At 52.9% G+C, this 13,185-nt stretch overlaps 1 protein-coding gene across 1 annotated transcript in view; it reads right to left on the bottom strand.

The window, feature by feature from the left end:
• Positions 1-3,381: 3,381 nt before the first annotated feature.
• ANKS6 (ankyrin repeat and sterile alpha motif domain containing 6) overlaps positions 3,382-13,185 on the bottom strand; it is a 52,067-nt gene continuing 42,263 nt past the window's right edge. The window contains exons 14-15 of the mRNA XM_042782238.1: positions 7,897-7,993; positions 3,382-3,431 (exon numbers count right to left, since the gene is read on the bottom strand). Coding sequence (XP_042638172.1) covers positions 3,382-3,431; positions 7,897-7,993 — 147 coding nt within the window. The remainder of the gene's footprint in view (positions 3,432-7,896; positions 7,994-13,185) is intronic.

Genomic DNA, 13,185 nt, shown 5'->3' with positions numbered 1-13,185 from the left:
CCCTGTGGCCCCCAGCTAATGAAGCTGCAGTGATGGTAACTTACACCTCCCACTGTCCTCCCCCCACCTCACTGCTGAGGACCCAACGGATGCTGACCACAGGCGGGTCCCGAGAAGCATGTTGTTTAGGGAGTGATCATGGGACCAGTACCTGTGTGAGGCCAGGGGGTGGCAGGACTGGGGGGGGGGTGCGGAGAAGCTGGCTGTGTGCAGCCACACAGGTGCAGGGGCTGGGGCTTTGGTGGTGGAGGGGAGCGGGCTCCGGGCCCCTCTGAGGCACCAGCTGGTAAGTCCCTCGGGGCAGGTGTCCATGCCAACGCTCAGGCATCACTCACAACACTCAACTGTGGACTCCAAGGGAGTTTCTGATTGTGATGAAAGTGGAGACAATTATTCCGCTGAAAGAGCTGGAGCCTCTGGAGTGGAGAAGCTACGAGGCAATGAGAGCCAGGAAGTGGCCAGAGGTCATGGGTGTGGCAGCTCCTGGTGCCTCACGGAAAGTTGTGACCTTCTCAAGGGGCTCACCCTGCCCAGAACCAGGGGCCAGGCAGGCTCCCCTCATTGGTTCACTCGCTCAGGAAGCCTTTTCGGTCACTGAGACCCTCAGCCCATCGAGACCCTCAATTCCATCGGGAATGCAGGCCGAGGGGACAGAATGGAGTGTGCACATGTGGGTATGGTGGGAGAGGAGAGGAGAGGAGAAGGAAGACCCCAGGACCGTCATGGATTTCTTACACTGAAGGACAAGGTAGAGAAGATGGTGAACAAGACTGGAGAAGGGAGGAAGGCGTACAGTCCATAAGCCCCCTGCTTTCTGTCTTTTCCTGGTTATACTGCTTGAAGGAATGACCGTTTGGATTCAGATGTCTGGGTTTCACACGCTAATGAAATGAAAACCACCATCACTACCACCCCTCCCAGAAAGAGGAGAGCCTTGTTTCAGAAGTAAGGCCACCGTCAAAGGAATACAGCCACTTGTCAGGCAAGCTCCCCGAGGTGCTTGTTCTCCCACCTCCACTGGTGTGCGTGTTTGGGAAGATGAGCCTGGTCCAGTCCCCACTCAAACCCTTAATTTCCTTCTCTAGCCGCCCTCCATGGCAGCCAGCGTCTGTCCCAGGCTGCTCTGACTTCCGGAATGTTCTTCCCCACAGAGTGCTGGCACTGCCCCCACGGCCTGCCCAGCTCCTTGCTCTGCCCTCCAGGGCCCCCAACTTTGGCCTCACTTGTCATCTTCAGTTACCTCACAAGTGGCCAGTGAACATGAAGGCTGCCTCACAGGGTCGTGAAGTGGAGGTGAGGCAACGTAACAGAAAGCGCCTGCCGCACCGTGGGCACAACCTCCATCACAGCCATCGCTGGATGGCATCTGAGCAGTGTCATGCTTTCGACGAAGAAAATCAAAGTGAGAAGGAAAATTCAACACTATTTAACATGCATAGTTTGGCAAACAAAAATCTTCCAAAGAATTAAGTCCCTGCATGGAAATAACGATGACATGAAAAGAAAGGCTTAATGCTAAGACGACGACTGGAGGGCTGAAATAAAATGGCGCCCTGGTATCCTCTGTCTTAGGCACAGTGACCTTGCTCAGGATTCAAGGCGGAGCCAAGTCCTCCCACACACACACACTGGGCAGTGGAAGATGGGGGAGGAGCGAGATGGGGACACGGTCTCCCTGACGAGAGTGGTCCTTCTCTGTGCCTATCACTCCTGAGGCTTACAGGAGACAGGCACTTGGGAGGGACCCTTATGTGTGAGCCTGCTCCCTCTTGCTGGGACTCTGAGGAAGCCTGGGAGGGGAGAGGGGGTGGTCTCCATTTTAGAAAAGAACCATTGGGGGCCCCAAGCTGAGGACAAGTGGACTGGGCTTTGTGCTCCACCCAAGGTGAATCATTGCCTCTTTGGGACGGGCTTCTTAGCTGAGGACTCACTGGACGCTACAAACAGTTAACGTGCTAGGCTGCTACCTGAACGGCTGGTGGTTGGAGCCGACCCAGAGGCACCCCAGAAGGCAGGCCCGGTGACTGCCTGCCAACAGCCACTGGGAACCTGATGGAGCACAGTCCTTCCTCCCTTCTCCAGTCTTGTTCACCGTCTTCTCCACCTTGACCTTCAGTGTAAGAAATCCATGACTATCCTGGGGTCTTCCTTCTCCTCTCCTCTCCCACCATACCCACATGTGCACACTCCGTTCTGTCCCCTTGGCCTGCCTCCCGATGGAATTGAGGGTCTCGATGGGCTGAGGTTCTCAGTGACTGAAAAGGCTTCCTGAGCGAGTGAACCAATGAGGGGGACCTGCCTTGCCTCTGGTTCTGGGCAGGGTGAGCCCCTTGAGAAGGTCACACACATGGGTTGCCATGAGTCTGAATTGACTCAACAGCAGCTGGCTCTCAGCCGAGGGGCTGAAATTAAGGCAGGGCCTAAGTCCATTCTTAGGAGCTCTGGTGGTGTAGTGGTTAAGGCATTTGGCTGTTCACCAGAAAGTCTGTGGTTTGAACCCACCAGCTGCTGCACTGAAGATGCGGCAGTCTGCTTCTTGAAAACCCCACGGGGGTCACGGAGTCCGATCTGAGTTGATGGAAGTTGAGTTTGGGCAAACAGTGGCCCATGAGGGGCCACCTGGAGCGTGGCAAGTCCTCAAGAATATGTGACAAATGAGTGATAAGTCCCAGGGGAAGTGACTCGCCACCCACGCCACCCAGGGAGGAGACGCAATCTCCGAGACAGCCCTGGAGGACTCGGTATCAACTTTATTAGGGGAAACATCCGGTCTGCTCACACATATGAACAGGACCACCTGGCATTTAATGAGACACCATCATTTGGCTTGAAGGGGACCAGGAAGGATAGCATGACGGTGCTTCATGGCTGCTTCCTGCCGGCCTCATGCACCTGTGGCTGCAGGGTCCTCTCAGGAAGGCCCAGACTCTGCAGCAGGTGCTTATCAGGAAGACAGGTCAATCCACATGTCCACAGCTGTCCAGTTCCTGCCTGACCTGGACAGCGTCCCCTGGGCAGCCCCACGGCAGGTACGAACGAGACAGGTCAGTCCACGTGTCCGCAGCTGTCCAATTCCTGCCTGACCCGGACAGCATCGCCTGGGCAGCTCCACGGCAGGTACGAACGAGACAGGTCAGTCCACGTGTCCGCAGCTGTCCAATTCCTGCCTGACCCGGACAGCATCGCCTGGGCAGCTCCACGGCAGGTACGAACAAGAGGGGTTCCCGCTGCCCCGTGCCCTCCGACCTGCTCCTGTGATGGGGCTGGACACCCCTCCTTCTTTCTGTGGACCTTGCTGGGAATCCCAGTGACACAAACACCCAGCATCAGGCCCAGCTGGAGGGTGGGGCTCCGACGCCAGCAGAGCGGTCCGTGTTGCTGCTACCTCTTGGTGGGGGTGGCTTCTTCCGGCTTCACCCAGCCAGCCATGGCTACACGCGGGACAGGTGGGAGAGAAGACACTGGAGAGGAATTCAAACGTGCCACCACTGCCACCATTTCTCCCGTCTGCCCAGCTCCACAGTGTGAAAGGGCTCTCTCCCTTAACCTGGTTCTCAGCACCTTGGGAATCGCCATCCCCTCACGACCGAAAGGGAAACTGAGGCCCAAACAGATGAAGAGCATGCACCCAGTGACAAGTGGCTGAGCCCAAGCCAGTGCTCGGTCTGACTCCAGGTTCAGTTCTCTTTGTAGGATAAGCGGTTCCTTCCAACCATACCAAGAGAAATGAAGAAAAGCTGGGAAGGCGAGGGTCTAACTCACTCCTCACCTATCTGCCAGTGTGTCCTGCTGTGGTGGCCTGCATGTTGCTGAGAGGCTGGAAGCTATACCACTGGCGTTTCATGTACAGCAGGTCACCCTTGGTGGACAAGTTCCAGCAGAACTTCCAGACTAAGGCAGCCTAGGAAGAAATGCCTGATCTACTTTCAAAAATCAGCCCACAGAAACCTTACGGGTCACAAGTGAAGACTGCTCAAGAGAATGTTGGGAGATGAGCCCCCTCCGTTGGCCACAGCGCTCAGAACACACAGCAACTCCAACAAGGGGCTCAGACACGCCAACGGTCATGAAAACAGCAACACTGCACCCCGACGTGCATGGGCTGCCGCAGTCAGAGCCGATGCCATGGTGACCAACCACCGTCACCTACTCCCAGGTGACAGGTCATCTACAACGCTGTCTGCTGACGGCCCTTCTCCCTCCCAGGTCACCCTTTCTCTTCCCTACCTGCCCGCCCTGCACCCCCAGTCTCTCCTGGAGGGCCTGTCCAGGCACAAGTGAGCCGCGGACAAAGGCTTTCTCTGCTGCGGCCTGGCACACACCTTACAAGACTCCACGCACAGCATACAATGTTTTATTTAGTGCTCGTCTCCTCTGAGCTACAGTGGGGTCCTTGAGGGCAGAGATGAGTCTCTCATCTCTGGGTCCAAAGCACATGAAGGGCCTGGCACAGGGGAGTGCACAGTCAAGGTCAGTGGCTGAGAGAACGAGAAGGCAAGCCTCCTCCCTGCGAACCGGCTGGTGTCCACGCAACAGCGTGCCAGTGAAGCAAGACCCCGCAGGGGCCGGGAGCCTCTCGGTGGCCCCCAGCACACACACCAGGCGGGACACTGCATGAAAGCTGGAAACAGTGCCCCCCGCCCTTCAGAGAATGCCCTCGGGGTGAGGGGCTTCCGAGCAGAGTGCCCAACAGCTCAAAGACGGATTCCCTCACCCAGGTGTCCCCCTGCCAGGTGGGCCACACCTGATGACGGCTGCTGGGGAGAGGAGAGGACAATTACTCCACTGGAGCCCCTGGGCGCCCCTCCCCGCGGGCGCCCCTCCCCCCGGCGCTCCTCCCCCCCCCGGATGCTCCTCCCTCCTGGGCGCTCCAAGGCTCATGGCTGCCAGTGCCCAGCACAGCAGTCCCTCCACGGGTACCCCAGGTGGGGGCCTGGGAGTAGCCTTCTGTGACCGATGCTTACTGACAATGCTATGAGACCCACGGGCCCTGGAAGAGGCCCTGTGCCCACGAGTGTGCGGAAGGCTCTGCCATGTCCCCAGCAAAGACAGTTATGGGACTTGGTTTCAACTCAGAGGCTGCCAAACCCAGTCACACAACCTCACCCACCTTCACACGCACACGTCCTCTTACTTTGCTTTATGAAAACCTATTAAGATCCCACAGAACGAGTATTTCTAGAAAGACCCTTCTGGAAATGCTGGTGAAGCTCACTGGGCAAGGGAGCCCCTTGGTGCGGAGGGAACCGGATCCCGGAGGCTGGGGACGTGGGGGGAGGAGGAACGGTCACCTGGAAGGGGGCAGGTATGGGGCCAAGGATGTCTCAGCAACCAGCACAGACACTGCTGCAGAAAAAGCTGTGGGGCTAGGTGGGCCCAGTGAGACAGGTAAGAGAGGTCTTCCCACCTGTAAAACGGTAGCAGGAAGGCCTGCCTCGTCCCAGGTCATCCGAGGGGGCCATGGAGGTTTGCATGTGGAAAGCTGAGCCCCAGCACAGTCGCTGCGTGCCGTGGGCGTTCACTCAAACTCCCCTGGGTAAAAGCTATACACGTATAGGGTTGTGCAAAGAACGGTGAAAAGCACGCATAGTCTGGGACTATGAATTTCAGGGCCAGACAAGTCTATCAATAACCCCTGAAGATACAAGCGAGTGAAAGCAGAGTCCCTGGAGCTCTGAGCGCCAGGTGTCTGCAGAAGTTCAAGGACGAGGCAAGGGCTCTGGTTTAACCCTATGATCTGCTCCCTCCTGACTACGGACCTGATAAGAGGTTTCACGCCTCTGTACCTCAGCTTCCCCACTGTGCAGGATGAGAATAGATAAATAAAAATAACAAGAAACAATGCCAGCCTCCGGGGTGGCAGTACGGATGAAATGACGATGATGTAAAGCTGTTGGCACGTGGTAGGTGCCCAATGAACGTGTCTCCTCAAAGAAGGCTGGGACATGAGGGACATTTTAAAAGATGTCCGTCAGTGACAGCTAAAAGGCAATGTGTTTTGTCTCTAGTCAGCTGGAATACTGGTGTCTGCAGGTGGGAGGGTGAGAAGGTACAGAGGCGAGTTCCACTGGACGGCAGGCAGGGTTGGGGCTCTGGGCATTGTGGGAACAACTGCCCGGAAAAGCAGTCCAGTGGAAGGGAAAGGGCGCTCCTGTCCTGGGGATGGATGAACAGCAGCACCTCCTGTGGAGCCCAGATGGCAGAGCCCAGCCCACAGAAGGCAGAGAAAGGGCGCTCTGAGAGATCAGCGTTTTCTGAAGGTTACAACCTCTGTGGTATTTCCTGAGGGGCAAGTGCCTCACCCACACTGGCTCCGAGTGCGATGGAGGCCATGTGGCTGGATTTGAACTCTGACCCTGAGTCGAAGCTGTTCCACCACGTAGGCCATGCTGCCTCTCGGTGCTGGGACCACCCATTCACCTATCTTCTCTTGCCTGTCGAGATCCTCAAGGTAAAGGAGTGGGCAGCCTCATCTCTGCACCGCCAGCACCCCACAGCTCACAGAAACGCGGCCATGGTCAGCTCAATGAATCAGTTGCTTGTAAACGCATGAGCCACTCTAACACAACAGCACACACAAAGCGACTGGGCCCATTTCCTTTTAAGGAACACAGTATTAACAGAGAGGGCCAGTGGTGGTTCAGTGGTTGCCTTCCATGTGGGAGAGAACCACGGGGTCGATTCCTGCCCAATATACCTCATACAGGCACACCACCTGCCCATTAGTGAAGGCTTGTGTGCCACGATGCCAAACAGGTGGCAGAACCCAGACTATGCAGCATCCAGACTACACACCACAGAAACAAGGGAGCCCGACGAGGGAAACCCCATGGGGCCCAGCACCAACACTAAGTACCCTAGAAACAAGGGAGCCAGCTCACGGAAACCCTGTGGGGCCCCGCTCTCCTCTGCCACACGCATGACTGCCCTGAGTCGGGGTTGACGGGTGTCTCCTCCACGTTCTCTTCCTTCTCCCAGAAGCAAAAACTCGGCGGCCTCCTGAGATGGCAGAGACCCAAGCTAAAGGAGCTGGGTGCCTGAATCACTGTGTTGACCGCTGGCCAACCACAGCACCCAGGCTGGCCTGTCCCATGAGGGAGAACAAACCTCTGCTGTGTTGGAGTTTATTTTAGCCATAAACGTACCAACTAATGCAGTAGGGAAGGTGCTAGGGATGGAACCATTTCCCAAAAATGTGTGTGTGGTAAATCCTAACCTCTATGCCTGTGGTTATAGAAGCTCTGATGGTGTAGCAGTTAAGGTGTTTGGAAGCCAACCAAAAGGTCAGTGGTTCGAACCCACCAGCCATTCCATGGAAGAAAGATGGGACAGTCTACTTCTGTGAAGATTCACAGCCTTAGAAACCCAGTGGGGTCACTATGAATTGGAACTGACTCCATGGCAGTGATTTGGTTTTCTGCTTTTATACCTGTGGTTCTAGTCCCATTTGGGAATGGGATTTATTATTTGAATGTGGCCGCACTAACGGAAGGGTGCCTTAAATCAGTCTCTTCAGATGTAAAAGACCAGATTAAGCACGAAGGCAGTAGTGGGGGAAAAGAGATTCCACAGCACATGGAGAGTGCCAAGAAGCTGAGGGACAGAAACCAAAAAGAGACAGGGACCCTCCCCAGAGCTGACAGAGAAAGCCTTCCCCTAGCCTCCTAAACTGTGAGAAAATAAATTTCTGTTTGTCAGGGCCACCCCCTTGTGATATCTGTGTTATGGCAGCACTCGACAACTAAGGTCCCTCATGACCCAAATGCCACAGCAAAGACCTGCAAGTAGATAGCCTAGGAGGTGTGGATCCCAGCAGGACGTAAGCAGAGAGGAGCTGGGGTCATAACTGGGATTCGGAAGCTCACTCCAGTGACCACTGGAAGGACGCTCATGCACAGGGGTTGTTTCCAGGAGCCCTGGTGTTGCTGGCACTGCTCTCAAAGGAAGAGTGGAAGTTGTGAATGGTTTCCTGTAAGATCTGCCTCTCTCGTCCCTGCGGAAGAAACAGAAAACAGACACAGAAAGTCTTGTTAAGTCTTTTAACCATTAATTCAATTGACACAGTGCTGTTAGTGCTCAACTCATACTTGAGAAACCCATGGGTGTCTTGGGGAAAATAAATCATCTAATTGAAAGAGAACCGAGTTTAATAAAACCACAGAGTCAGAATCTCCCCCAGCACCCACCGTCGCAGCATGTCAGCGCTGGAGAGAGGTCCCTGAGAGCCGGCGGTCCAATCCCTGGAAGAGCTTGGGCAGCAGAGCCCGCTGACCCGCCCCATGTCGCACGGCCTTTCCAGCCCCCGGATTTCCAGGGTACTCAGGGCAGCTGAGTTTCTCTCTCTATAAGGTGAGAGCTCTTGAACTGCCTTTGCTCCCTGCTGCCCAGAAGATGTCAGGCTCCTTTTCACAGTGATTCACTTCCCACCCGACTCCTGCACACGCCCCTACACACGTGTTGAGAAAGGAAGAGGGGAGGAACGTGCATGTTTCTTTAAGCCCACGGAAGATCTTAGCTGCATACTGGCCAACAGGCAGCAATACACAGAAGTGAATCCAACAGCTTGCGTTCAAATCTCACCTCTCCTATTCACGTGCTAGGTGACCTTGAGCAAGGTACCTAACCTCTCTGGGCCTTGGTTTACTAATCTGTAAAATGGGGATAACAAAAGTACTTCAAGGGGTTGCGTTTGAGCACTGAGTTGCAAATGACCACTGCGTTAAAAAAAATATATACACATGCATGTGAACACACACATACAGAGGTATACACGTGCATGTGCGCACACACACACACACACACCTGGCTGCACTGTGGGGGAATCAAGGATAAAACTAGCCCTGCCACCTCTTGCCCCACCTTGTGACCCAGGTGAGGCTCTCCCGTGGGCTAGCTGGCCTCAACACCATCCTGCCTACCAGCCGAGTGGATCAAGTGAGATCTGAACGGACCACACAGAACAAATCCTGGGAGACAACAGAGGACGTGAGTGTGAGGGAGTGAGTCACTGGGCCCACGGCCGCGGGACCATGGTCATGGGGGACATCAAGCTCAACTGGCCTAACCTACTACACAGAAACATTGTCCTCCATCCTACTTTGGTGAGTCGTGACTGGGGCCTTAAAAGCTTGCGAACAGCCATCTAAGATGCAGCTATTGGTCTCTCCTGTCTGGAGCAACGAAAAATGAAGAAAATCAAAGATACATGGAAACAACTAGTGCAAGGAACTAGTGGACCACAGGAACCTCAGCCTACGTAACCCTGAGTCCAGAGCAACCTGATAGTGCCTGGCTGCTAATGCCAATCACTCAAAAAGGGACCAAAATTGGAGATCCTGGATAGAGTGGGAGAAAAATGTGGAACAGAACTCAAAATCATTTAAAAAAAAAAAAAAAAGACCAGGCTTACTGATCTGACAGAGACTGATGAAACTCCCAAGACTATGGCCCCAGTCACCCTTCAGGCCTGGGACTGAACTCACTCCGGTGGCTTCCAGGCAAACAGCAGACAGGCCTATAAGGTGAACACGTAGGTACAGTCCTTAGAATAATCAGCCATGGGAGATCAGAAGGGCAGTATTTGTACAGGGAGACAGATCAGAGGGCGGGAACACACAGGAAAGAAGGACACAGGGAGAAGGTAACCACAGGGAGGAGGTAGCAGAGAGCCATTACATTGTGGAGATTGTAATCCCTGTCACAAAACAAAATGATATGAACTGTTGAATGGAAAACAAATTTGCTCTGTAAACTTTCACCTAAATATTAAACAAAAAAAAGAGGACGTGAGTATGTAAAGTGAGACATAAAGTGAGTACGTAGAGCCTTTGGAGCCTGGGAATGAAGCAGTGTGCCCAGGAGAAGCCGTATTAACTCTGAGGGCTTGAAAGACACTTGCAAGACGGGGCGATCTACGTCCACAGTGATACTGCCTCAAAAACCCAAGGAGGGGTTGCTATGAGTCGGGTCCGACTCGACAGCACATAACAACAACAATCATGAAGCACGTGAGTGAAGGAGACCTGATCACCGCTCTGGCCAGCCCTCTGCCGGGTACTTGCCCTCACATGATCTCAGTTCATTCCCTATCAACAGGGACGTATGTTTTCCCGGTGCCTCGAGGTCTGCAGGGGTCAGGTGACCTGCCCAGGGCCACTCAGGTCGTCTGCAGAGGCACCACAGTATTCCAGATGGGCTGAGCTGGGTGCACTGAAAGCTCCTGTTGCTGTTAGGTGCCATCGAGTCAGCTCTGACTCACAGCAACCCTGTGCACAAAAAGAACAGAAGGGTGCCCAGTTCAGCGCCATCCTTGTAATCGTTGCTGTGCGAGCCACTGTTGCTGCCACTGTGTCGATCCATCTCGTTGAGGGTCTTCCTCTTTCTCACTGACCCTCAACTTTCCCAAGCATGATGTCCTTCTCCAGGGACTGGTCCCTCCTGATACCATGACCAAAGTGAGTGACATAAAGGCTCGTCACTCTTGCTTCTAAGCAGCATTCTTTCTGGCTGCAATTTGTTTGTTCTTCTGGCAGTCCGCGGTACGTTCAGTATTCTTTGCCAACACCATAATTCAAAGGCATCAACTCCTCTTCAGTCTTCCTTACTCACTGCACCTTTCACGTGCATATAAGGTGACTGAAAATACCATGGCTTGGGTCAGGCACATATTAGTCCTCAGAGTGACATCTTTGCCTTTTAATACTTTAAAAAGGTCTATTGCAGCAGATGTGCCCAATGCAATATGTCATCTGATTTCATGACAGCTGCTTCAATCGGCATTGATGGTGGATCCAAGTTAAAGGAAATCCTTGACAACTTTAAAAACTTGTAGGTGACAGCAACGTTGGCCAAGATTTGTTTTCTACTCTTCCCGTGAACCTAAGCTTCCTGACCTCTCCAGGCCGCCTCAGCTGGCTCGGACCTGGGGCAGGCAGCACGTGTGCAGAGGCGATGGCGTCCCGAGGCCGTGTGTGCAGGAGACAGAGTCAGAGTGGAAGGAGATGGTTGGTCCTGCAGGGCTCCACCCAGCCCTCTTCCCAGCCAGCCCTGAAGACTCAGGGAGTCAGGAGTTTGGAGGGAAGAGGTGACCTGAGGTCACCACAGCATGCGTGGCTCTTCATGTCAGTGACCACACCTGAACCCTTTTCAAGGTAAATGAAACCCCTTCCCACGCCACAGAGGTTTCAGGGCAGGCAAGATAACCTTTCTTCTAGGACACGAGGTTGACTTCTAAAAGTGGGTGAAAATAGCAGACGGGTTTGTCCTAATGCCTGTCCCTCTGATCACAGTATGTTGTCACAGTATGACCCCTCTGAGGGCAGGCAAGCTTGTGCCTCATCCTGTGGCCTTCGAAGGGCCCAGAGTCAGTGGCATGGGTTAAATACGTATTTTTAAAATCAACAAATATGTGTGTCATAAATGTAAAGCCAATTAAAAACGAATACTCTCTGGCAGATTATCCTCTGCTAAGAGTGAAAAAGTGAAGAAGGAAAAAAAAAATACAATCCACCAAATGAACCCAGACTTCAAACTTCTTTGCTTTCATTTCACAGACTCCCCACACCCCACAGTGGCCCTCTGTAGAGCCCTGAGTAGGGACCTCCATGGTAAGGAGGCGCTCTAGGCACATGAGAGTCTCCTTATGACAAGCCTTTCAAGTGACTTAAAATAAGCTGGATCAAAAGGGGAGAAATGCAGAATTTCAAATCTCACGGAATCCAGACTTCTGGAGTCACGGACACTGGATGAACTCCTAAAACTACTGCCCTAAGAGAACCTTTAAACCTTAAACCAAAAATATTCCCTGAAGTCTTCTTAAAACCAAACTACCATTTAGTTTAATTAGTGAAGAAGGTCAGCTTTGAGCAGGGTGCTCTTTTAAGATCTACATGGGAGCAAATTGACAGCACCACCTTGAAAGATTAGACAGGAACCTCAGGGAGCAGTGAGTTTATGTCAGTGGGGGAAGAATAACTCAGAGAAGGAGGGTGAGGCCAGTTGCACACCTCAGAGAATGGAACCAGGCACTGACTTGGACATGTAGAAATTGTTGAATTGGTGTACTTTCTGCTGTGCATATTCTCAGTTACAGTAACAACAGCAATTTTTAAAAATCTGGAAAACCGTCATCAGGATGCCACGAAGACAAACCTGAAGGCTGTGGGGTGGAAGGACAGAGCATCTGAGGTGGTGTCAGGGGACCCACAAGTCCTGGCCAGGATACCTAACCAGCTGTGGCACGGCCATATTCGGCTGAACTTCTGCACCTGTGAAATGGACCTAATGTTAACTGCAGGGGCTGCCATGAGGCTCAACCTGTAACAATGAACCGTAACTGTGTAAACTGCAGATAGATGAAGAAGAAATACAAGGGGTGACAAGTGCTGTTGTTACTAATCACCTTAGACTTAATTGCCACCACTCGTCTGTCAGTTTGTCATACAGGGGTGGCTTGCATGTTGCTGGAAGGCTGGAGGCTAGGCCACCAGTATGTCAAATACCAGCAGGGTCACCCATGGGGGACAAGTTTCAGAGGAGCTTCCAGCCTAAGACAGACTTGGAAGGAGGAGGAGGCATAATGACAAATGGAGAAAAGACTGAAGCTGCCAAAGATTTCATATTGCTTGGTTCCACAATCAACACCCGTGCAAGCAGCAGTCAAGAAATCAGACCATGTACTGCACTGGGCAAATCTACCACAAAAGACCTGTTTAAAGTGCTGCAAGATATCTCTCTGCAGACTAAGGTGTGCCTAACCCAAGCCATGGCATTTTCAATCACTTTATACACGTGTGAAAGCTGCACACTGAATAAGGAAGACTGAAGAAGAGTTGATGCTTTTGAGTTGTGATGTTGGTGAAGAATATGTCAAGTACCATAGACTGCCAGAAGAATGAACAAATCTGTCCTGTAAGAAGTGCAGCCAGAATGCTCCTTGGAAATGAGAATGGCCAGCTTTTTCTTACCTACTTTGGTAATGTTTTCCAAAGGAACCATTTCCTGGAGTAGGATATCATGCTTGGTAAAGTGGAGGGTCAGCGAGAAAGGGGAAGGCCCTCAACAAGATGGACTGACACAGTGGCTACAACAATGGGCTCGGGTATAGCAAGGACTGTGAGGCTGTCACAAGACCAGGCAGTGTTTCGGGTCACTATGAATCAGAGCCCACTGGACAGCACCTAAGAA

The sequence above is a fragment of the Orycteropus afer genome, unplaced genomic scaffold (genome assembly GCF_000298275.1).
Source record: "Orycteropus afer afer isolate SDZICR_OR568_19922 unplaced genomic scaffold, OryAfe1.0 scaffold00267, whole genome shotgun sequence".
NCBI lineage: Eukaryota > Metazoa > Chordata > Mammalia > Tubulidentata > Orycteropodidae > Orycteropus > Orycteropus afer.
This window is presented reverse-complemented; position numbering and strand designations above follow the sequence as displayed.